This window comes from Gopherus flavomarginatus, chromosome 9, assembly GCF_025201925.1.
Source record: "Gopherus flavomarginatus isolate rGopFla2 chromosome 9, rGopFla2.mat.asm, whole genome shotgun sequence".
NCBI lineage: Eukaryota > Metazoa > Chordata > Testudines > Testudinidae > Gopherus > Gopherus flavomarginatus.
The window spans coordinates 13661031-13687445 of record NC_066625.1 but is presented as its reverse complement, the minus strand read 5'-3'; the positions used below and the strand labels follow the sequence as shown (position 1 = coordinate 13687445).

Here is a 26415-nt window from a genome sequence, read left to right as displayed (position 1 = left end):
CATGGTGAAAGACAGTCCATTTAGGTCAAAGATCCTATGGTCTAAATAGATACAACAGACAAAAGGGAGGAGAGAAAAGAGAGGAAAATGGACTTGCCCAAGGTTACACAGAGCCAGTGGCAGAGCTAGAAGCGGAGTCCAGTTTTCCTGACTCCCACTATACCAAGGAGACAGATCTTCAAAAGAAAAGAGACAATGCATTCTAGCAACAAAAAGCCCCACTAGTTTCCCTAGACCTCAGCCTAGGGACCTAGAACCAAGGAACAAAATTGGCAGAAATGAAAAAGGAGCAAGGCTGGCTGCCACATGTTAAAAAGCCCACACCCTGTCTACACACAGCTTAAGAGATCCGTATTATCAGGCGGGTGCATCCCTGTGTCACACCTATTAAATATGGTTACAATTTTTTTCTAGTGTAGAGAGAGCCTAGTTCATGTGTTTGTGAAAGAAACCTTTAAAGTATGAACTAAATATGCCTGAGTCTGCAGCCAACCTGGAATAATAGTTCTGAGATGTAGGAATTGCTTCTATTCATCTCAATGAGGTATTAATGCTGAAGTTGGATGCCATTCCATGGTGCTTGAAAAAGCATAACTCTGCTTGGGTGCTGGAGAGAGCATGCTGAGCTGTGGGAGTTGCAATACAGGGTCGGTTCTAGGGGTGGGCGAGCAAAGGCAGTCACCCTGGGTACCACCTTTGGTGCCAGACCACAGTGCTGTTCGGCTTTTTGTTGTTGTTGTAGTTACTCTGCTGTGACTGGCTGGCCATTTCTGCTCCACTGATTGGGCTGGCTCTGCTTTTTTGTCGTTGTTTTTGGTCTGCCATTTGGGGGTGAGAGTGGGGAGGAGCCAAAAACGTTTTCCATCCCGGCTGGCAAAACGGCTAGGGCTGCTCCTGTTGCTATGATGTACAAGAGCCAGTACATCCCCCCACTGTCCATCAGGAAAGCAAGGCAAAGCAATGCCCTCACATGGAACTCTTGAATTCTTCAGGCAACCCTACTTGGCCACCAGCTCTTGCACTCTGTCCAATTACAGAAGAAAAGATTCTCTGCTTCCTCTCACCACTTCCAAAGCACTTGCCCAGGCATGGGCATAAAACTTAGTTCAGAATGTTTTGTTGTTACTTTCGGATATCCTTCTGTGTTTTGACTGCCTCCAGGGTAGAGCAGAGGGATACTTTAGAGAAAACATTACTACACTATTATTACAACGCAAACACATGGTTATTTGTTCTGGTATTCAGATCAGTATTGCTGACCTTTATACCACATGGAAACAGGAAGAGAGAGAATTTTTGATTTCCTACTTCTCTGCCTCCCTTAATCCCCATCTCCAGCCTTCTCCTCACATTCTTCCATTTGTTTTGTGCCATCTCATCTGCTTTTTATAACTTGTCCATTTAGTATAGTAGCCTGCCCTAGCTACTGGCCACAGTTTGATTGCAGATAGGAGAGTGGTAGAATTACAAAACCAGTGGATGAAGAAAAGTGTTGTGGGTAATATATCTAGATTTTAAGAAAGCACTGGATTGTCCCATAAAACATTACTCAGAGTCGATGTAAATCAGACAGAATACGAACACTATCATAATCCTTTGCTCTATCGTAACCTTTCCATTAGTTTCCTGTCTACCTGAGAATCAGAGAGGTGCCAAGTGGAATGTTGCAGGAATCTGTGTTAGGCCTGTCCTTATATAAGCTCCTCATTAATGATCTAGGAGACCTATCTAGCCAATAACACACTAATGAAATCTGCAGGTTGGGAAACATTGTGAAAAGCTGGCGGAATGGGGAAATACCACCAAGGGGCCTAGAGAGATTTGAAACGGGGTAGAAAAAAAACGAGATTCAGTTTGGAAAATACAGCTAAGAGATCTAGGGAAAGCAATCCAAGGCACAAATATTCAACAAGACAGATAAACCTGGAAAGTAGTAATGCTGAAAGAGATTTATGGACAGTCAGACGTGAGTTCGCAATGTGATACTGCAGCAAAAACAAGTCCAATACAATTTTGATCTGTATATGCAAAGACATCCTACCACAGAGCAGAGAGATAATAGTAATAACATATATGGTTTTGGTGTAACTATACTTAGCCCGTTGTGATCTGTCTGTTCCCTCCTTGCCAGAAAGACATAGACAAATTGTAAAGAATTCAGGGAAGAATTAACTGAAACATTTAGGAATGGCTTCTGAGGAAATATTAACAGTATAAATATGTGTCGTTTAGCTGATCAACAAATAAGAGGATTTTAAGGAGAGGAAATGAAAATGATCTACAAATATCTAAAGGATGTAAACTCCAAGGAGGCACAGAAACTACAATGTAGGATACAAGGAGGCATAACTAGGAGTAATGGGAGGAAGTTAAAAAAAGGAGTAATTTAAGACGAATATCAGGAAAACCTTCCTGACTGTGAGATCTATTAGCCCCTGGAAAAGTTTACCAAAGAAAGTGGGGAAGTCTCATTGTTTGGGACACTTCAGACCAGGATAGATAAAAACACTAGTAATAGTACTTTAGGGAACAATTCTACACTAATAGGGAGCTTGACAAACTGATCTGATCTTTCTCCCCTCCATCTCCTTCTGTTTCTTTCCACCCACCCTCTTAGTCTCCTCTCCCTCCTTCTCTGAAGCAGAATCCTCATTCACAAGTTCTTACTTAAAAGATGACTGTTCCCATTTACAAAGAGGAATCTTTAATATGGAGAGGGCAGTGTCTCCCTTTAAATTCTAAGCTACAGTGTTCCTCTTGGTGTCAGTCAGTAGAAGCAAGACCAGATTAGTTCACCAACTACATCCCAGAAAGGGGTTCAAATCCCATTGGTTTAGAGGAACTCAAGACTTAGCAGGTTCCCAACTTAGTTTAAGCAGCACACAGCTTGGAAAAAACAAATGCCATAGACTCCGAGATTGTGAACAGGTCCCATGGGGGCCAGCCTGGTCATTGTTCTGTATACATTAGGGTAGCCAGGACATCTGATGCCCCCAAACAGGTACTCAAATTGCCCCTTCCTCCTCTAGTTTCTCTCTTCTCATTCCAATCTATCCCTTTCTTCCCCTCTGCTCGCCTCTTTGCTTTCCTTCTCCAGCTCCTTTTATTTATTTATTTTCAGAAGTACAGCTGGACCGGCTGGAGTTGATTGGGTATTTCCTAAAAAGCCCCGCCTTGAATGACGAGCCAAAGAAACGGCTACCGAATGGTAGAACAAGGCTCAAGTTTCAGATAAAAAGGTTATGCTGTATATCCCTACATAAAACTGATATTGAATTATGCTTAAAATGTACATTCTTAAGGGAGCACAACAAAGAGTCACTGAAACAATGCATACTAACCATGAAAACAAAGTGTGCCATAAGATCCTACTGCTATATTGCACAGATGTTAAATGGAATGCAGGCTTTGGATTTGGTTTATGTTTTGGCCACCATGCAATGTACATTGTATAAAAATGTGCACTGATGTGATTTAATTTTTCTGAACGGTAAAAGAAACAGTGTTCTCCGATCCAAAGCACTATGAAGCATTGTTGGTAAAACAAGGTCAGAACAACATAAATGAAGTCAGACATTACAGTAGGGATGGACTAACCTTGACTGGTCATTAGTTGTGTCCCAACAGTATAGCCCATGGATATAAGTAATTAGCTGTGAATAAGTTGAGGCTGGAAATTAGAAGAAGGCTTCTAACCATCAGCGGGGTGAGGTCCTGGAACAGCCTCCCACTAGGAGTGTTGGGAGCAAACTACCTAACCAGTTTTAAAATGGAGCTTGATAAATTTATCCATGGGATTATATGATGGGGTTGCCTGCAATCCCTGATGATCAAGGAAGTCCCTTCCAATCCTACGTAACTCACTGTGTATAAGCAGGGCCGGCTTGTCATGCCACAGACAGACCCCAGCAACTGCAGGACAAAGGAGCTGTTGGGGTTTGTAGCCATTCAGATCAGAGGTGAGAAGGTCACAATTGGCCAGATGACTCATGTGGACAACTTCAGTGATGTTGTGGCTGACTACACCAAAGTTTGTGTGTCCAGCCTGTAACTTCTTCCCTATAACAGCCAGGTCAAGTGTGTTGGAGGGAGGGTAAATTACTCTCTGAAAGGAGAAATTATAACACCATTTTAACAGATTAATATGTGTTATATCCTCAGCCTGAGGGCTGACTTGGCTGGGAGATGGACTTGATGTTTTAGTATAGGGACACTATTAGAAAATGGACATTTTGTCTCCTTTTATCCTTGTCTATGTGGTATTCGCTGTATGCAGTCTTGGGGAGCTCCCTATCCCCAAAGGTTTTCAATCCAAATGGCAAGGAAGACAGCAGCAACATTTTAGCAACTTAAGCTGCATGATAATTCCAAGCCACAGATTCCTTACTACCCACATTCAAGAAAATATAAACATGAAAACAAAGATACCCACAAACGTGTTACATAGGTAAGGCAAGCAACATACAACACAGATAACTTTCCTAGACAGAGGAAATAAGGTTAGAGAACTGGGTGGCGTGCTCAGAAAGAACATTTGGGGAGGTGAGGAAGAGAGTTGACTGGTTTAGAAGAACTTAAATTTTAACCCCCATAGAATTTCAAAGTTATAATGCTTTATGAAAGATTGCAATGAATGCCAAGCAGTTTTTTACACATCTCAACTGAAGGAACTGACCCGAGGCTTGCTATCATCACAGCTGGTTGAGTGAGTGTAAATATGACCCTCAAGCACTAAGCTGCCTAGGAAGAGAAGATGAAATATACAGAAATACATCTGTTTTAACATGGTTCTTTCAATACAGGCTGAAGCAACAAATGCATGGCAAATGAAATCAAAAGCTAGATCGACAGTGTGCATCAGACTTTAGTCCACTCCAAGAAAAAAAAAATTACAATTATGGATACAGTAAATCTAAAAGCATCATTGAAATGCTTAAGTGGATAAAAAAAATGGCAATGAGCAGAAGTAACCGGTAAGAGACCAGACAATATGTGGGACATCTAAAATACTAAGCAACTCTCTGATGGAGGGCAGTAGACATTCCATTTTTAATGGCACCAACTATGCCACATTTTAAAAAAACAAACAAACAACAACCCTGAAATGTAAAAACAACAAAGTGCTCATACACAAAATCATCTTGCTATGAACTTAGTGACTGAAAGCAGCAAGGGATTCTAAATGCATTTTAAAGGCAGTTATCTGTATATTAGAATCAGATAGATGCTCACAATAGTCAAGCTGTATCTATGTTTAGCATACTTGCACCAGCATTAAAGGGGCAGGCTCCTCTGCTGCAGGTTATATGCCTTTTTAGTAAAATTCCTTCTGGCACCAGAAATACCCACCCAGCTTTTGAAGATAGTTATCAAATGGAGATGAGCATCTGACCCCTAACTGAGTGATCAAACCTGAATGGTTCACAAGCTTCCGTGTGATTAGTTATTGCCATTTTCATCAAGTTTTAGACCAAAGGGGCCTCAAAAGCAAAGATGATTGTGAAATTTTCCTCTTTATTCTTGTGTAACTGCATTAGATAGATTAAAGAAAGAACCAAACGACCTTTCTTAAAAAGCCAGAGAACACATCAGTTATGCTGTTTATTTCTCTCTTGTACAATTTCTCTTTTGTACTTTTGAATCGTATTTGCACCAAGCAGAATCATCTAAAGCAGTATTCTAGATTCCTGTCTTGATTGCCTTAGTCAAGTACTAGTGAACAAGTTATGTTCTCCTTCCCTATGAGTTTAAAAAAAAAGTTTTAAATAAATGTCTTATTGAAGGTCAACGAATGCTGCTCCTGCACTAAGCAGCTTTCAAATAGTACTCATCCTGTTCATCCACAGAACTGATACAGCATCTTCAGTGGCGTTACTAGCTGCTTGTCAATGAATCTCAATCCTGTCCTGGAGGGGCCGCCTCCTATCTCTATGGATGGAAGAATAATTTCATCTACTTCTCCAATGAATCTTTAGCTCCTCTACTGAGAGTGCCAGTTGTGATGGTGATTTTTGTGATGTGGACACCACTCCATGAAGAACTAGATATATGCCACAAACTCACTTCACTGAGGCACCCACCAGACATCATATGGCATAAATATTATGTCTTGGCTGAATTCAGTTGGATGTAAATTAATGACCCTGACACTGAAAGCCATTGTATCCCTTTGCTAAACCCTTAAGCTACCCAACCAGTAATTCCATTTGTACTGTATATATTTTTAATACACATTCTTTTCTTACCAAGAAATCATAGCAACATTTGCTCCAGGCTAGAATGAAATAATGTAACCAATGAAGAAAAGTTCCTACCAAGAAAGATGCTTTAAATAACACTATTCAAGTGTAAACTATCTACAGGAAGGGAATATTTTGTCGAGGAGAAAAGAGTATGTACATTCACATCAGAAAAACAAATAATTGTGGTGAAACTACGACATTGCTTTAGCTAAGCGTGTGTCAAAGTTTCCATTATAAATCCACAACTCAAGGTCTAATGACAAATCAACAGCCTAACGCATGCTGCAGGTGGCCAGCTTCTATGACAGGCTTCTTTGAAAAGACTTGGGGGAGGGAGAGAGAGGAAGGAATCTTTTTCCTGAAGTCACAGAGTGTTAGCAGCTTTCCGAAGCTGCTACTGCAGTTTTAGGGTCGTGCAGTGTTATTTATTGTGCCATGGACATACACGGCACTTTGTTGACAAACAAGGATGCAGAGGAGGTAGGGGGTTCATATCCTGGACTCACTGAAGTCAATGGGAGTTTTCCCACTGACTGTAATGGAGCCAAGAGCTCATTCGGAGCTCCTGCCAAGAAGAGCTTATAGTGTAAGTTAGAATGACGACAATACAAAGCAACGAGCATGGGGTGTTGTTGAGGGAGGACAGGAGAGGGTTGATAACAAGAAGATGATGTATGGTAGCTTAGAGGAGTGATGTGGACCTCGAGGGTTTCACAGTTTTAAATAATTACTGATGTATTATTGTGTATGATAGGGGAAGTACTCAGGGGTTCCTGGCACACAGCCCCATGCTCATTCCTGGCACACAGACCCACAGTTTTATTTTAATGTGCATTTGTTTGTTTTAGAGCCTTAAACTGCAGAGGGTTTAGCACTGATATAATTTGAATGTAAAATATAAACATTGTGCACATTTATGGCACAATACTAGTAATGTGAATAAGTCATAACATTTAAAACTCACCATTAAAATGCGTCTGTAGCTGTCCCTGTCGATGCCCCAAAGTTTGAGGTCTGTCTTGGCCTTGACAGTGGCAGCTCTTGGTGTTCCATAGATCAATGCAAGCTCCCCAAAGCTGCCTCCTTCTCCAATGCTGGTAACCCATTCTCCATTTACATAAACCTACAAAAGGAAGAGGGAAAAAATAATCGGGGGGCTTATCTGGGCTTTTTCCTTCCACTTCCAGTTACCTAAAAACCCTTTAATAATCTCCTATCTATCTAAGTTGGATAGTGCTGGGAGGCACAGAAAGAAAACAGTAGCCTAACAGTTTCCTCGCTCAGTTACAAAAGAGGGTGACAACCTGCTTTGTGGACAGAATTTCAAGTCTTCTTGCTTCAGCACAATAATTGTATTTACTCTCTGAGTTTTCAGCTCCTGTGGTTAACTGGCATCAAGTTTTCCTTCCCTGTGTTCAGCACTCAGAGAATCGACAAGCAGAACTGTCACAACTTTGGCTTTTTATTAACACTGTCAAACTTGAAAGGAAGGAGATTTGTTAAAAACTGTAATGAGATTTGTCGGAAAGCACCATTGTTGTGAACTGAAAAACAGAACAAAACAAGGAAAACATCATCTGAAAGGGGAGATTTTTCTTTTATAAGCTTATTCTCTTCATCAATTATCCAAGGATAGTTTTCAAAGTCTCCCATTGACTTAGTGGGTTACTGACTACTTTGGATTTGATAGCATGTAAATATAACTATCCTTTTCTTTCCACTCATGTACCAGTTCTATTGGTCTCCAGGGCCCATAATTAATTTACTAAACTACCATTATGATCCTGCTGATGAAATGGATCGGATCCAAAGCTATTTTAGATCAGAAACTATTGTTGATTGATGTAGTTATCGCACAACATTTTTACTGGGTGAAATACAACCCAGCTCAGATGGCCTACCCAAGTTCCTTTGCATCATGTAAGTCCTTCACTTTAGTAGACGGGGGGTGGGCAGGGTCCCTACGCTAGGGTGAATTCCTCCTGTTATCCATTGACAGTACAGCTTCTGAGGCATTACATTGCATTGAGAGAATGCGACTGATTGTACGTTTTGCAGCATGCATGTAGTTTTGTCACTATACACTGACATAAGGGGCATCCTTTTTAGGCTGTTAATGTGTTAAGAAGTTTAAAGAACAGCAGACACTGCATGCACATATCAAGTGCAGAGTATATCCTAATGTATTATGGAGCAGTAACAATAGAAATCAATGAGACTGAACATTAGTGCTGAAACAGCTCTATAAAGAAAACTGTAATAAAAGAAACATACAATCAGGGGCGTCTCTATGTATTTTGCTGCCCCAACCACAGCAGTCAGGCAGCTTTCAGCAGGATGCCTGCGGGAGGTCCGCCGCTTCTGCGCCTTTGGTGTCCCTGCCACTGAATTGCCGCCGAAGCCGCAGGACCAGCAGACCTCCCGCAGGCGCGCCACCAAAGGCAGCCTGACTGCCGCCCTCATGGTGACCAGTAGACTGCCCCCCGCGGCTTGCCACCCCAGGCACACGCTTGGTGCGCTGGTGTCTGGAGCTGCTCCTGCATACAATTATTCTGTACTCAAAACAGGAAAAAAACAAAAAGAAAACCAAAATAATTTCACATAACCTATTACAAATAATGGATTCATGCAATTTTTTTTAATATAAATTAGGACCCTGTATTACTCAGGAATGAAAAAAATAAGGTTTCTAATATGGGGCAAAATATATTCATATTTGGTCTTTTCCCAAAAATAAAAACAAATTTTAGTATATTTTGTGTGTGTATATCTATCTATCTATCTATCTATCTTCCTCTTAGGCTGAAAAGATGTCTCTTGTGCTACAGCCCAAATCAATCTCAGTTTGTTTTGCCCAACACTCATTCAAGCCCTGATCCAGCTCCTGTTGAGGCCTTTCCACTGACTTCAATAGGAACTGGAACAAGCCATCAGGGCATGGGGCCGCTTAACTGATCAGAGACCTTGTATGAATGTAAGGACTGCATGGGATTTCTATTAGCCTAATGCCGAACTATAGCTGAGGAGCCAGTGTTGTGGGTCTCTGCATTCCAGGAGCATCCTGGAGATCAAGGGATAGAAGCAAAAGGTAAAAAATAAACCAAAATAGGCAGGCAGTAACCAAGCCATGAATGCAAGCCGTGAAGGCCATTTGTAGCTGAATTTCTTCATTACTATGGGGGAATGACACATTAAATAATAGCAGGGTTTCTTTTGATCTGTGACATAGGCTTTGGAAGGAAAACCAAATGGAATGTTGGGTCAATGGTTAATTCTTCTCATGATGGGAAATTTACACACAAAAGAGTGTTTAAAAGTCCAAAGTCTGGTTGAAGTGTGAATCCTGGAACCCCTGCATGTCAAAAGCAGGGAAGGTGGATGAATAAAATGATGGGCCTATAAAGTTTGGTAACTTAATGAAAGTAAATCTTAAAAAACAAAGCACCTTCCATATTTAAACATTGCAAAATTGGCCAGATGCATTTTTCTTAGAGATGGTGGGTAGGTGTCTTCTTATTGCGAAGCATCAGGAATAGACAACCAGCAGAAGGAGACACTGCACTACATGGACCCATCGGTCTGCTCCAATAAGGCAACTCTTGTGTCCTCAGTGAGGGTCTATCAAAGGTAAAATCCACTGAATGTGTTTTGGGTTAGGCCCTGAATGCCAGCTGATCTCTCATCCTGAATTTACACTCAGGACAGAAAGTTATTTTGTATATGGTGTCTTGCTGTTGAGCTGAATTTCTGTTATTGCGTAAAAGTGTGGTAAGATGACTTGCTAACATGATGGGTGTTTCTTTAGGATGGAAATGACAGCATCTGAACTATAAATGGGAAGTGTGCTCACTCCAGCACCCACATTTTAAAACTGTAACATGGAAATTCTTGTTAAGTCAATAAGTGGCAAACCAAAGGGGAAAAATTAATCTGGTGAAACTCAAAGTAGAGTGAGTGAAGTACTGACATTTATAATAGTTGCACTGCAATAAAAAAGGCTGAAGTTAATCCACTCCAAGCCATCTTTAATTTTACTATCCCACTTGACTAGACTCCACGAAACATGTTTGACATATGGTTTGTAAACAGTTTATGAAAATGGTCAAACCCCACTAAGTGTGTCAGGTTTAAAGCATTTTGAACTGAAACCAAATCTTGATCCAATGACATGATCACTGGGCCCAGCACTCTCTTCCCCAATAAAAACACCATTTTCCAATTTCAATCTCCTGAAGACAAAACAACACAAGAAGAACTATTGTCCTTTAAGAGGAAAGCCATTGTACTATACTCTGCAGAATGCTCCCTAAGTCAACAATAAACTTTTGTCTTCATGATGATGATAAAGTGAATTGATGATATATTATACTGTCATTCTGTCCTTTAGCTGAAAGTTCAACCCCACTAAGATTCCTTTCAAGGTGGAATTAAAAAAAAAAAAAGAGGAAAGGAAAGGTGAAGATGAGGCTATTTTGGGAAAGAAAGCTGTGTTGCATGGCAGCAGCTTGGCAGATCCCCTTTCTCTCCCTCCAAAAAAATACTGGTCATAGGATTTGGCTTATACATGTTATATATTTATGAACCCTCACTAATGCAGAGAGTACACAATCAAAACAGTCTGAGTTGTTACTTGGACAGCTGATCCAGCTGCACAGTAGTGGGAACTTTTTACTTTCATGTAGCTGTAAAGGAATGCATAGCTGCAGATGCCCAAATATGAAGGGCAATCATGCTGCCAGAGCCTGCTACTTTCTGGAGATCAAAGGCATTCTAGATTTCTATTGTTTTTCATCTCTGTTGGTATGAGCACTGCAATTTTTGTTAGCAAGACAAATTACCCAAGTGGGCTCACTTTCTGTTTTTTATATAGAAGGTTAGCGGGAAGAATCTTGTGTGATATTGTACTCTTCAATTCCTTTCCTCACAGGCTGTGATATACATTAGGCACTAACCATGAGAGAAAATCGAAGCACCTCACACAAGGCTCAGCGGTCTAGGAGCACATCTTAGTTTCGTTCATCTTCAGGTTACTTATAAAAATAGGATTTAATCTTACCAATAATAGTAACTCCCCCATTTGCTTGGGAAGTGGGATATGGAAGTATATTCAGACCTAACGAATGTACTTCTGCTTTTCAGTCCTCGGCTTTATATTGTTGATTTCTTATTAACCATTTGCATTTCCTGCTGCCCCTCTACCCCCTGTGGAGGCAATCTCGCTCATTTAATACATTTGTGTATTGAAATTATCCCGGTATTGCAACTTTCAGCATCCCATTATGTTATGCAATAATTTCAGCCCTGTCTCTTGTCTGGAGAAAGTTGGTCCAAATATTTCTGTTCCCAAAATAGAAAAGAGGCTCATTTCTTCTTGGAAATCTAAATGAGTCTTAAACATGAAGTTTTGATACATGTGGGTGACTTTCTCATATGATGCTATCAAAATTTGGGACTATCTTTAAAATCCTCAGAAACTCAAAGTGGCATCTTGAAAATTGTAACCCAGAGAATGTACTTATTAGATGTTTCTAAATCATCCATTAGAAAATACAAAGATGTGAAACATGGGCAATGTTAACGATTGAGGAATTCTTGTTGTCATGGATGCATTTAATTAAATACACAGAAAAAAAGGGAGGGGAAGCTCTTCAGCAAAGGCAATACCATTAGATTTCATTGACCAATAGGTTAGTATTAAATCTAACTAGCTCTTAAAAATCCAGCAATATTCATAGACCAGCTGCTGTGTAACTTTTGTTTGTTTCACTTTGTTTTATCTTTATATTTCTCCATGCAAGGGTGGCTGTGGCCTTTGTAAACTTGCCAGTTTTACCCAAGATGAACAGACAAGATTAGCTTAGTGTCCACAAGATTTCTTTGTACTTGTCTATTATATAATGCTGTATGAAATACCCTGAATACGATAAATATTCAAGTTAAAGTACAAATACTATTTAGCTGTCTAGACAACTGGCAAGTTTTGGTTTTCCACCATAGTGCATTTGGCTGTTGTTTTACAAGAAGAGAACACGCGAAAATGATTGCAAAAAGAGTTACAACCCTATTAAATACAATAGGAAGTTGTTGTTTTAAAAAATATATTTAAAAGGATTGTTGAGGGTGGTTTTTAAGCAAAATGTGAGGTTTTAAGATTAAAATAATAAACAGGAGGACAGTTTTATATTCAGAAATATGGATTAGAGATTTCTGCAAGAAACACATACTTTAGCAGGTACTTTCCACATCTTTACTGGAAACCATAATATAAGCTTCACTAGATACATTTTTGGCATACATCCACATTTTTCCAAGTAGTAGAGCTTCCAGTAGACACCTGACCTCTGAAACTTAAATCCTCAAGCCATAATCTAGTTAGCAGAAAGTTATTCCTCATACAGGGTTAGACCATGAGTTAACAATCTTCCCTGAGATAGTTGCAATATATGCTACCCCTGCAGCAGCCCAGTAGGGAGATTCTGACTATGACCTATTGAGTCACAATCTCTCTCCCAGTCTCCCTCTGCTCTGGTTGAGGGAATACATCATGCTAGGTTGGTACCTGGTACAGATATGCCGCCTCGTGCACTGGAGGCCAAGCCAAGGCTCCAGCCTTTTTTGTGTTTCCCCTCCTGCATTATGAATGGCACAATAGGTAGCTCAGTGGTGCCTTCTATCCCCTTTACTATCTTGTGTGGACATACAAGCCAGGCCACAATCTAGCTCACAGTAAATTATCTTGAAATAATGATCCACAGTAAGACACTGGTGCTGTATAGGCTCTTAAGAACATAAGAACAGCCATACTGGGTCAGACCAAAGGCCCATCAATCCCAGTATCCTGTCCTCTGACAGTGGCTAATGGCAGGTGCCCCAAGGGAATGAACAGACAGGTTATCATCATGTGTTCCATGCCCTGTCTCCCAATCCCAACTTCTGGCAAACAGAGGCTAGGGACACCATTCCTGCCCATCCTGGTTAATAGCCATTGATGGACCTATCTTCCATGAATCTATGTAGCTCCCTATTGAACTCTGTTATAGTACTGGCCTTCACAACACCCTCTGGCAATGAGTTCCAGAGGTTGACAGTGCGTTGCATAAAAAATACTTTCTTGTGTTTGTTTTAAACCTGCTACCTATAAATTTCATTTGGTGGCCCCTTGTTCTTGTATTATGAGAAGGAGTAAATAACACTTCCTTATTTACTTTCTCTATAGCACTCATGATTTTATAGACCTCTATCATATCCTCCCTTAGTCGCCTCTTTTCCAAGCTGAAAAGTGCCAGTCTCATTAATCTCTCCTCATATGGAAGCCATTCTGTACCCCTGATCATTTTTGTTGCCCTTTTCTGAACCTTTTCCAATTCCAGTATATCTTTTTTGAGATGGAGCGACCACATCTGTACACAATATTCAAGGTGTGGGCATACCATGGATTTATACAGAGGCAATATGATATTTTCTGTCTTATTATCTATCCTTTTCTTGATCATTCCCAACATTTTGATAGCTTTTTTGACTGCTGCTGCACATTGAGTGGATGATTTTACAGAACTATCCACTATACTCTTGTGACTGTTCTATTATTTGACCAACACGGTGATTTCTCTCAAGTCCAGATAGCAGGGCTATGAGCACTTATTTAGATGTCAATTTTTAGTACATTAACACTGCCAGTAGTATTCCTGTAAGTCATCATCGCTGCCAAAGGGAAGATAATACAAAAACTTACATACTAGAAAAGTAAGTTTCTCCTCTGACAATCCCTTTGGTCTACTGCTCCTATCAAGCTGGGAATGTACCTGTAAACTATGTGGTGTTGCATTTGATTTTATTCTGTCGCCTACAGTGACCATAGATAGAAAAGTTATGGATATATAACATTAAGTTATTTGTATTTAATGTCTGTCATTTATCCTCCTGCATTAGCGTGACCAGATGTCCCGATTTTATAGGGACAGTCCTGTTTTTTGGTCTTTTTCGTATATAGGCTCCTATTACCCCCGCCTCCTGTCCCGATTTTTCACATTTGCTCTCTGGTCACCCTATCCCACATATATAGAGATGGTCAGACATAGTGTTAGACTGTCCTTTTATTTTGTTCTTCACAGATTTGCAAAATTATCCATAAGGGGATTCATCATAACTCTTGTAATTACTAATTGGAGTACATATTCCTATAACTCTAACTATATACTGCCTGTGATCTAAAGAGTTTCTTCTTCAAAACACTGCATAATATTTTTGCAGGTAGCATCTGATATTTCTAATGATAGCAACTGCAAGTACCATTACCGTGTATCTTTGCATTTGTACAGAAAATCAGGTTCCATATCAGTCATTGACAATCTTAGAATATATTGCTCCATGGATCCACCATCTTGGGGTCATGCTCTTGTCTGTGCTGTGCAGATCACGGGAACGCTGAAAGCTGTTAGCCCAACACCACTCACGTGGTTAAAGTTAGACATGTACCTTGTTGGGCTATAGGTCTGGGGTAAAATTTTCAAAAGTGTGTAAGAGGCATAGGAGCCTAAGTCCCATTTTCAAAAGAGACTTGGGCACTCAGGAGCTAAAGTCTCATTGAGTTTCAGTGGTATTTATGCCCCTGTAACGAGGTTCATTCACTGCTGAAGAACTTCCTTGTGGGTGGGTCTGGGGATTAGCTCTGACTTCCTTACTCTCAGTTTACTCTGTGGCCCTCCAGCCACATCACTGTACAGTTTTCCCCTTCCAGGATATCAAAGTCTCACGAGACTAGCTGTGCAGGTGCCATTCCAGGCAGGTTTTTCCACTGAAGACTGTACTACTTTCCCCATGGCTGGTAGGGGACCCCAGACCCAACCACTATTCCAAGTTCCAGTCCAAAGACCCTACAATGAGAAGCCAAGGTTAGCACCATCTCAAGCCCTGCTGCTGTTTCCCTGGTCTTCTTCCTACACTGCTCTCTGCAGGCCTCCTTCTCCACCACTTCTCTGGGTAAACCTTTCCCTCAGGGTGAGATCCCAGGGCTTCCGCTCCCCACAGTTTCCTGCTCTCCTCTCTGTGCCCGGAGAGTGACTGCAGATTTTCACACTGCCACCCTCTTCTGCTCTCCCTTCCTGGCTTTATAAAAGCCCTGCTTACTCCTGCCAAGGTGGGTTCCATCTTCAGTTAGTACTTGTCCTCCAGCCTAACTCCCTCGGCCCCGCAAGTGCAGCCTATCAGGTTAATTAGCCCGTCCAGTACTTCAAAGGTGGTGTGGGTTGAGCACCCCATCACATACTCTCCCCCTCAAGACTGCAGTCCTCCAGGGTATGGATACCTCCTACCCTGTGCATCTGCTGAAGCTGGGCTCACAGGTCACTCCACTGCTGCTCTAGTTCCTCTGCTCAGAGAAGCAGTTTGCCCTTCTACTGGTGCTTTTCCCTCTGGAACTGTACAGCTACTTGTAAAGTCTGCTCCGTGGCTATCAATTTCTCTTGTAGCCCCTTCTCTTGCTCTGCAGAGACCTTCAAAACCCTCTTCCTCAGTATCTGAGCTCCCACTGTATACCAACTGGTCTCACTGTCTACCTCACCTCCTTCAGGTGGGTCTGTGGAGGTGCCTTTCTCTCCTCCAGTTCTTTCTCACCCTCTGTCATCACTGCTCCTTCAGCTTTCTCTATGACGGTTGCACAGGCTGAAGCCTACTAACCCTTTCTTCCAGCCCTTAGTCAGGACCCTGCCCTTCCCTCGGCCATGGTTCTGCTCTTTGTGAGGGCAATGCAGGAGTGGCGCCAGGGTTTTTGGCGCCCTAGGCGGGGGTCCTTCCGTGCTCCCGGTCGTTGGCGGCAATTCTGTGGTGGCGGGGGTCCTTCCGCACTCCCGGTCTTCAGGGAACTTCGGCAGCAGGTCCCAGAGCGAGTGAAGGACCCGCCGCAGAATTGCCAACGATGACCCAGAGCGCGGAAGGACCCCCCCGCCGCCGAATTGCCGCCGAGGGTGGCAAAATGCCACCCTCTCAAATTCTGGTGCCCTAGGTGACCGCCTAGGTGGCCTAAATGGAAGCGCTGGCCCTGGAGCAATGCCCTAATTCCCCAAAGGAAAAACAGGTGCCAGCCCTTTTCTTCTCTCGCAACAGGTGGGACACCTCATGGCTTTCCTGTCTTTCTGCCTTCAGGGTAGGGCTTCTCGCATCCATCCCGGGAGGCATCCACTTTTAATGTAACCCTTCTGACCACAGACATAGCACTGCCTTGGCAGAGCTTCTGACCTCCTGGCCCGGAACTTCTTTTCCATTCTCTGCCTCTTTGGCCCCTGCTCACTTCCTGGAGAATCTTAAGTAAATATTGCTGCTGTTCACCTAACTTAGCCAAATAACCCTGCAGGTATATCTGCACCTCTCATTGTCTTCACTGGTTCTGCAGGGCCTGTGTAAGTAGGGCTCGGACTGGGATGCTGGAACAATTTGCATAGTGGGGGTGCTGAGAGCCATTAAACCAAACCATAAACCCTGTATATGATGGAAACCACTTCAAGCCACGGGGTGCAGCAGTACCCCCAGTACCCCTAGTTCCAGTACCTATGGTTTGGATTTCTCTCTGTTGCCTGTCAGTGCCCTTCAGTGGGAGTGGTAATCTGGGGACCAGCTCAGGAGGGTATATCTGCCCTCTGCAAAGAAGGCCCCCATACACAGTGGCTCCATAGTCCCTTTTTTCCTGTCCTTTTCCTACTATGGGTCTTCACACTTCCCTTGTCCTCGAGCTTAAGTCTCTCTCCAGATGCAGCCTATGGGTTAATTAGCGCCATCTGAGCCACCGTATCGCTCTTCAGCGGTGGTGTGAGAACACCCACTCACAGCTCCTAAGCCACTAAATTGCTTTTGAAAATTGTACACCTCCCCAGAAGCCGCAACTGCCCACAAAACCATGTGGTACCTGCAGATGGAGGTTACTTTAAATCAGGCCTTCATGTACTCAATAATCAGTCAAAATAATCTTCGCATTTAGATCCCTCCTGGGACCACGTACAGTCAGGATTATGTATGAAAAGGTGTCATTCTCTCAGTAAGAATTTGCTTAACATTGTGTAAAAGAGCTGCTACGGTGGGGTATCATGGGATTTAGTGGGAGGACGGGGACCAAGACACCATCTTCAGTGACAGAAAATGCAGCTAACTATTCCATAAAACTTCCAAAGGAGGGCAAGGCACATTTAAGGAGGACTACAGTAAGATTCCAGTAGCTATTTTCTGCATATCATCATGAAGTAAGTGAGTTTTGGATCAGGCCTTAAATGAATTTTTTTAAAGTAATTTTTAACCACACTTCTATAAATACTGCACTTGTTATTTTCTGGCACTGCCGATGTGGCAATGTTTGCTATTGAGGCATGCTACCCTGCTTGATAGGAACAATGAGTCACAAGGATTTCCTGAGGAGTAACTTCCAGAGGCAGAGTGTGAGGTTTCTCGATTCCCAACAATACCAATTAGATGGTCCCCTGACACAAACAAACCTCTTGAAAAAAAAAAACTTTCACTAAAATAACTGTATGCCTGCTGGCTGGATTCAAAATAAATCACTGCCTTCTTTAAATAATCCAAACAGAATTCATCTGGGAGTCTGCATAGCAACACTGCTAATGAGTCAGCCTGTCCTATCTAACAACTGTTGATATGTAAGACGTGGCTTCCAGAGAATTCAATGAGGTGAGAAGACTGTACCAAATGAAAGCTGCAAAGGGGGTTGATTTCATACCACTCCTTCGGGTGAAGTTGATCAGACATGTACAGATTAGAATTGGAAACCAGATTCAGAGGGTAGCTTCCTTTCAAATACTTCCTGACAAAACCATTGTAAATTCTGATGGGCATTCTGTGATTTAAGAACTCAATTTATACTTTTTAGGAATCCTTGCTTTATCAATGCAGTGCATTGCTTGGTTATTCAGATCTAGTTTAAAAAGCAAATTAAGGTTTCTAAGATGAAACTAACAGCCTGGGGCGCTCTCTTTATTTGAAAAGAAATGCATATGAGCTCAGATAAGTGATTAAAGAAAATATTTTCCGTATGTTTCATATGGCCCCTCAGGTGCATTCCATCATGGTGGCCTGCTCCACTGAAGGCAGCACACTTACAGGGGATGTGGTTAGGATTCTAAAGATAAAGTAATTTGCTTGATTATGATACCATATTATCCTGCCTTGAATGGACAAATAAATGTGACTGTAAAATATACCACTGATAATATTATACATAAAAGACCTAATGCAACAAAATCTAGTAAGGTGACCAATTCTGTGAAATGCTGAGCTCCCTCAGTTCAGCTGGAGTGGAGAGTCACAGAACATCGCTGGATCAGGCCTTAGGCAAGTAGACTCATAGAATCATACAAGTGGAAGGGACCTCAAGAGGTCATCTAGTCCAGTCCCCTGCACTCATGGCAGGACTAAGTATTATCCAGACCATCTCTGACAGGTGTTTGTCCAACCTGCTCTTAAAAATTCCCAGTGATGGAGATTCCACCACCTCCCTAGGCGATTTATTCCAGTGCATAACCACCCTGACAGGAAGTTTTTCCTAATGTCCAACCTAAACTGTCCTTGCTGCAATTTAAGCCTATTGCTTCTTGTCCTATCCTCAGAGGTTAAGAAGAACGATTTTTCTCTTTCCTCCTTATAACAACCTTCTCTTCTCCAGACTAAACAAACCCAATTTTTTCAATCTTCCCTCATAGGTCATGTTTTCTAGACCTTCAATTATTTTTGTTGCTCTTCTCTGGACTTTCTGCAGCTTGCCCACATCTTTCCTGAAATGTGGCACCCAGAACTGGACACAATACTCCAGTTGAGGCCTAATCAGCACAGAGTAGAGCGGAAAAATTACTTCTCGTGTCTTGCTTACAATACTCCTGCTAACACATCCAAAAATGATGTTTGCTTTTTTTGCAATAGCGTTACACGGTTGACTTATATTTAGCTTGTAATCCACTATGACCCCCAGATCCCTTTCATGAGCATGAGCAAGCATCATGAGCATGAAATTTTACTATGTAAACTTAGAATGAGCATCATATTGCAACAGTCTGATTAAAATAAATAAGAAGAGGAAGCAACTCCAAACTGGAGGTTAATTAAAACTTACATCCACTTCTCCTTGATCTATTACATAGAAGTTGTCTCCTTCGTCACCTGGAAGCAAAAATATAAACGATGATTGTTTTCACAATGTCTGCTGGATGGTTATATAAATAATTTCCAATCCTCATATTTGATTCTACCCATATTTGCACAGGTTTGCAGAGCTGATTATTTAAGAGAAAATCATTTCCTTAACATCCACGCCTCATTTTGCTCATGAACAGAAACATCAGGGGTGATTATTTATATTTTTTTCTCAGTTGTATTGGTTCATCCATTTTGATTTATTTAAAATGAAGGCCAACACATTAGAAACTTTTAATACCCTTAGGATACTAAAGTCCTGCTTGACTTTCTCTAAGCTTGCAAGTAAGTTGCCAAGTCTGGTAACTACGGATATGATATAGTGAGCTGCTGAGCACTCTCAACGACCATTGAAAATATTTTCCATCTTTTATTACTCTGTGCCAGAGTCCACCCCCTTTATTCATGTTGAGTAGTACTTTTCTCCATGAGTAGCCCCCATTTAAAGCCATGTGGATACTTTTTTATTAGTATTATCTTTATTTATTTAGATTGTGGAAGCACCTAAGAGCCTCAGTCATGGACCAGAACGCCATTATGTTAGGTGCTGGATACTACAGAACAAGACATTCCCGTGCTCCAAAGAGCTTACAATATAAATAAATACTTAGATACTTCTGGAATAAGACACTGCTGCCTGTGAGCAAAGATGGTAAAATCTCTGGCCCTATAATTTTCTGAACATCAAAAAGAGTGGCATAAATTATACAATCTAAGCAAATTTGTATGGAAAAAAGTGTGGAAATTTACCCTGCTGTATGACCGTTTCTCCAGCAATGTGCATAACAGGGAACATGGCGTCAAATATGTCACTATAAAAGAAAATAAACATCCATTGTTGAATCAAACTTGTTCCTTATTGAGTCACCAGTACTGAAGATACTCTGCTTTGTTAATCCTTCATTAACAGATTTTGCAAAAAAAAAAAAAAAAAAGAAAAAGAAAAACGTTAATTGCAGCAGCACATGGAGTCCCCAGCTGGCAAAACACCAGAAAAGCTAGTTCTGTGGGACCCATACTTTAAAACTAAGTCAGACAGTGACTCAACCCAGTCATGCTATTTTGAAAGAACTTCCAAAATTTATGTGTACAGACCCATTCTTAAATTAAAGCATTCTACGAACTAGCCAGCTCATGCTTTTTATTCTCTAAGGCCAGAATTTTCAAAAGACCTCAGTTCCCTTTTAGGCACCGTAAAGCAGCCAGATTTTCAAAACAGCCCAGTGTGTGTCACAATGGAAGCTGTTGGAAGCCTGAAATAGAAGCACAGCCCCTTTTGAAAATGAGGCTCCGTTTTTACCAGCAAAGCCCATTGCACAAAGCAGGATGCATTCGGAAATATAAAGGACTAAATTAAGACAGCATAACAGCTGGCAAGGGATTACACTTCCAGTGCAGAGGTAAATATATGAAGCCAAATTCTGACTTTAGTTACGCTCAGTGACTTTAGCAGAGTTACTAGTGTGACGAAAATTCGGCCAATGCTATGGAAACACTCGAGCTATACAAGAGCACTGCACTAATTCATCTTTCCCGGACTCCACACAGCACCATGATTTTAAACATGTAGAGCAAGCTTATCACTTGCCCTTACAAGGCCAGGCTGGGCAGTAAGGAACATTACCCACTCCACAATCACTTTAGGCTGCCTGCCCATGTTGGAGAGAGAGCAGACTCCACAGAACCACTACTTCCCCTCCCCACAGAGGTGGAGGATGGGGAGCAAGGACTGGGTACAGCCTGGGCTATCCCCACCACCACCAATTCATCAGTGTAAAGGGCTGAAAGAAACCACTTCCCACCACCAGCAAAGGGGAGGAATTGTGACTGGCTTCTCCCGGAGTGGTGCATCAACTTACTGCCCCTCCCACAGAGTGAGATGTAAACTCTCCATAAAATGGAGCAAATTCCTCTCAATCACAAATAAGTGAAAACAATGAAGAAATTTAAAAGGTTCATCAAAATAGCCAGGAAGTCAGCAACAAACCCATGGTGGATTTCAATCCCTTATATGGGAAATGCACATTGTAAAATCCCATTATGAGCTTGTTTCCTGTCCAACAGTTCCACAGTCCACTCAGATGCAGTTATAGGAAATGTTCACTCATTATTCAAGCGGGGCATATCTTTCCTGCTGAGCAGTCAGTACGTTTCCACTGCTAGGGCTAGATGGTGTGATTAGCATGCAGGCCTGTGTAGGAGGCAGTGCCGAACTGTACCACACCTAGGGGAGAACTGGCAGGGATTGTGCCTCTCTTGGAGCTCCCGACTGTGCCCACAGGTGGTGTACTCTCAGTAGCTCTGTCTTATGCTGGGGCCAGGCAGAATGGGATCAGGGAGCCTCAACTGGCTCCCTGTGTTACCCCCTCCTCTGTGCCAAGCAGAGATCTAAGAGCCCACTAGCACTGAAGGCACTTTGTGCTTCAGAGGATCAGGCCCCGAAAGATTATGCCACTAAACAGAGAAATCAGAACATGGACACGCACAATGGCAGCTTTTTAATCTCTTGTTTGAAGGTTGTGTTTTATTTATATCTTAACAACCGACTGCACAAATAGTGGCTGATAAATTATGTACAGCACTGCACTCTTCTCCAAAATGGTTTGTTATCAGATTTCTGAACATCTCTTCCTTTTATCAAAAATGTTTTCAAACTCCTAGGTTAAAAACTACTGCTACAAAGATTGTCAAAGAAGTAATGAATTAGATTTTCAGAAATAACTGTTTAGCATTACTAAACTAATACTGCCCTGCTTAAATATACAGGAATACATTGCGTATTTTAACATGATCCTCTCTTTACTAGAGCAAATCTTCAATTTTTTTAACAGAAACTTTATAAACACACATAATTGCAGGGTAAATGTTAGCAAGCAAGCAAGCAAGCGAGAATGTCAACAAAACTAATGTTGATATTGATTTGCATTTCCAGATAGCAATATGTGGGTATAACTGATGGACAAATTTAAGTGATCAGCCATTATGTGAATGTCACTGAAAATAGTTATTCATGTTTCTGGTCCATCATGGAACTGTTGTTCCTAAGGTATATGGCACGGCTGACATTTTCAAAAATGACTATGATTTTAAGTGTTTCAATATTTGGATCCCCAAGTTAAGACACATTAAATGGACCTGATTTTCAGAAAATGCTGAACTACCACCCTCTGAAAATCAGTCTCCTTTAACACATCTCAAGTTGGGCCCCCCAAAATTGAGACACACAATACCTCACAAAGCCCTTCTGAAAATCTTGGCCTAATAACCTACCAAACTCATAACTTCTTTGCACCAAAACTGACCTTTGATTTAATTTAGGCTACTATGGAATTGATGTTCAAACAATAGATATAATTTATTGATTTTGATTCACAACATACAAAATAGACTAAAATAAAAAAAATGATACCCTAAGAAAGCATGCCAATTTTTTTTTAAGTTAAAAAGTTTGGTCATGATCTGTTTAAGCTGGCATTTGAAAATACAACACTAATTTTCTATCAATATATATTTTCATGTTCAATATACAATTTCATGCTAGAAAACCTGAGGAGTGATGTGTAGAAAACAAAGCTGGTTTTAAGAAATAGATGGACTAAGGAAAACTAGTGGCACTCACTAAAGAGATAGTATGGTCAAGGCCCAGATTTTGACCTTCTTTTTTGCTACAAAGTGTAATGTTATTTTTAGAGTGGTTCACAACAGTCTTTTGTCCACAAGAGGCATAAACATCGAAGTGTTATAAACAGCCCTGCCTGTGTAGTAGAATTGTAACAGATGTGTGGAGGGGATCTGAATTTTTGTTTCCTAGTTGCTATTATTTATATATATTTTAACATACACACATAAATTCCTCCAAACAAAATTTTTTATTAAAAAAATAGTCTGTGGCTGTTTAAGCAGCACAGTAACACAATGATAAAAAAAGCTAGGAAACCACTAGCTAAATCTTCACCCAAACTTTGAAACCTACTTCTGAACCATGATTTCATCTTCTCCATATTACAGTCTTCCCCTATTACTGCTTCTACAGCACACATGACTTCACTCACCACTTCTCCACCAAATGCTGACTTCAACCAAGTTTTTGAATGGTACGGAATGCTGAAGTAGATGGTTAATGTGCATGGGATAGATTTTTACTCAACGCCTTTGTGTATCAGTGTGTGGTGTGGGAGAATTGCTAACACAGGGCATTACTTGTTTTTAAATGTATCCTTTGTAATGTGTTATTTAGGTGATGGAATCAGGATGTATGGTGTTGTGTTTGGGTTTTTCAATTGCTGATATTGGTGGTTGGAGTTACAAGGCTGTCCACACATTACGTAACACAGTAGGGGGTACGAGGGTCCTAAATTTTGCATGTTTGTTTCAGTGTTACAAAGAGTTACAAGGGCTGGTGGGTCTTGAAAATCTCCAAAAAATGTGTTATGTTATTTATGGACAACCCCTAAGAGGTGCAGAGGAAGAGGGATGCCTAGTGCCTCTGCATCCAGGCACCTACACCTGAATGGTTCGCCCAGCACTGCTGTCTCAGATCCCTACACAATATTTCCCTCGAAGCTTCTTAGCTCACTCATCTCTAATGCCAATACTGCTTCTCCTCAGCCTTTTACTCCCCTGTCCCCAAGGGAAAAAGCTTTAGCCTATTCTGTTGTTCTTCCATAGTCTCTACTGGCTACCTCTTGAAAAGGTGAGTTCTCGTTGCTACGGCAGTTGGGGCCAAAACCAGTGCTCCAATCAAAAGGCTTTGGGGGAAGTTTTCGGCATGGAACCACTGATGCAGATGGGACTGTATATACTTGAGGCTCCCATTGGCGCTTCAGGGAAAGACTGGCAGGACTCAGCCACCAATGATAAACTCCACAGAGGGTTATGCAGATTTAATTTTTTGTAACTTTGTGATAATATAATCTAAAACGGTAAATGAAATGACAAGCAAAGATTCTGAGCTGTACATAATATAAAGCTTGATTATTAACTAGTCCAACAAGGTGAAACTGAGGAATATGTTTAGACCTGAAATCTCTATCTATTCCATCAAAAATGCCATGTCTTGTCTCAGAATATCAAAATTTAAAGGATTTTTTTTAAGGGTTGCAAATATCAAAGACTCACAGCAAGTTTTAACATGTCGAGGGTTTCCATAAAGCGTACAAGAGGATTGCAAACAACTGAAGTCAGATCTGAGACCACAGGGCCTGATTTCTCTGCTGGCCTCCACCTTATATAAGTATTTACACTTGTATAAGGTGGGTCAATTTCACTGCTGCTGTAACTGAGCAAAATTCCACTGAAGTCATGGGAACTGCACCCATTTACACCAGCAGAGAGTTTGGCACAGGGAATGCCAGGTGGGTATAACACACTACACCATTTTGATTTGGTAGTCTTTCACATCCGCCTGCCCAGTGTAAAGCACAACACAAGGTGAAAGGCAGTAGGCAGAAAGGCCTAAGAGGTTTTCTTTATAATGAAAAAAATGGTAAAAATAAATAATCTCATTTGCTGTTGCAATGAAGTTATTTTGAATCAACATAGAAAGTGAGAAAGGAAAAAAAAAAAGCAATGTCTACTGTAGGTAACACAATGCTGGCAATAGACAATTGAGAACAACCTTGTTAAAGCCAAATGAGAGAACAGGATTTAAAAATCAGACCATGGCAATGGCTATACAAGGAAACTATGGAACATAATTTATCAGTTTCAAAATCAGACCTGTTTTCAGCCCTTACTATGGTGAGTAGATCACACAAAAGGAAGATGGAGATAGATAAAATGTATACATTGTAGAGAATCCATGACACAAATGGAAAATCCTTATTATACCTTCAGGTATTGTCAGACTTCAGTCAGAATTATTTCATTGTGCAGGCAAACAGAAAACATTCAGTGTGTGTGTTATACATACTTTCTCTTTGTTTATCACTTTACCAAAAAATCAATATTGTTGAGGGTAGATTTGAAAAAATATTAAGCTGATCTGGCATAGTTCCATAAAAACTCTACCACACTCTCTCAGCATAATACTTGTAAAAACCAGTATTACTTCTTACTCGGTTGTGTTGAGCCTCCTTGTTTTCATATACTAAGAGTTGAGCAAACATGTTCCATGGGAACCCTGCATTTCAAATACTTTGTTTAGTCCTATTCTGTTATATCCGAGTCCTACAGCAGGTTTTTTGTCTTATTTTGTTTTTTCTTTTGTAAGGCAGAGTACAGGTGAAATCTGTATAGTACAGGGTAAAAGTACACAAAAGACCAGATTTCACAGGTGAGACCAGATTTCATGGTCCGTGGCATGTTTTTCACAGCTGTGAATTTGGTAGGGTCCTACCTAGAATATTACTAGCAGGAACACCTGGTACTTTTAACCTCAGAGCACTAATTTTCTAAGATTTTGTGGTGTTTTAAAAATCTGCCTAGTAAACACGTCACAAATCTAATCTAGCTCCTTCTTCACTCTGCTATAGAAATTCAAAAAGAAAGACCATTTTTTGATACTGCAACGCCTTAGTGTATTCTACCTTTCCGTGGTGCTACAACCATTAAGATTCAGGTTTCCAAAGTGCCTTTAAGTCTCAAATATGTTGGGCTTTCATTAACATTGAGAGCGGGGAAAAAAGCACTATTGTATATGCCTTACTGAGTATCTGTAGGACATTTTTTAAATGCCTTTTTTAAATGGAATATTGAGAACTCTGCAGGCAGTCTAGTACAGCAACATCATTAAGACTGAAATGTTTAAAGTCACTCTTACTCAGCCTACGCACAATATGTAGTGTTAACACTTTTTCTGCCTATCTCTGCTGACTACATGTTTTCCTTAATGCAGTAATCATATTAACAGCAGTTTAACAAATAGGCAGAATTATATTTTATGGAGTTCAATAAAATAAGATCAAAACACAACACAAACAAATCACAAAAACATGCAGAAATGTGTTATACAATCCATGTTGTTTCCCCACAACCACATAACCATCCC

At 41.0% G+C, this 26415-nt stretch overlaps 1 protein-coding gene across 2 annotated transcripts in view; it reads right to left on the bottom strand.

The window, feature by feature from the left end:
- PRKAR1B (protein kinase cAMP-dependent type I regulatory subunit beta) overlaps positions 1-26415 on the bottom strand; it is a 115071-nt gene that overhangs the window by 37270 nt on the left and 51386 nt on the right. For both annotated transcript variants that reach the window (XM_050966346.1, XM_050966347.1), the window contains exons 5-7: positions 20178-20239; positions 19348-19394; positions 7207-7365 (exon numbers count right to left, since the gene is read on the bottom strand). In XM_050966346.1, the coding sequence (XP_050822303.1) occupies positions 7207-7365; positions 19348-19394; positions 20178-20239 (268 nt within the window). The remainder of the gene's footprint in view (positions 1-7206; positions 7366-19347; positions 19395-20177; positions 20240-26415) is intronic.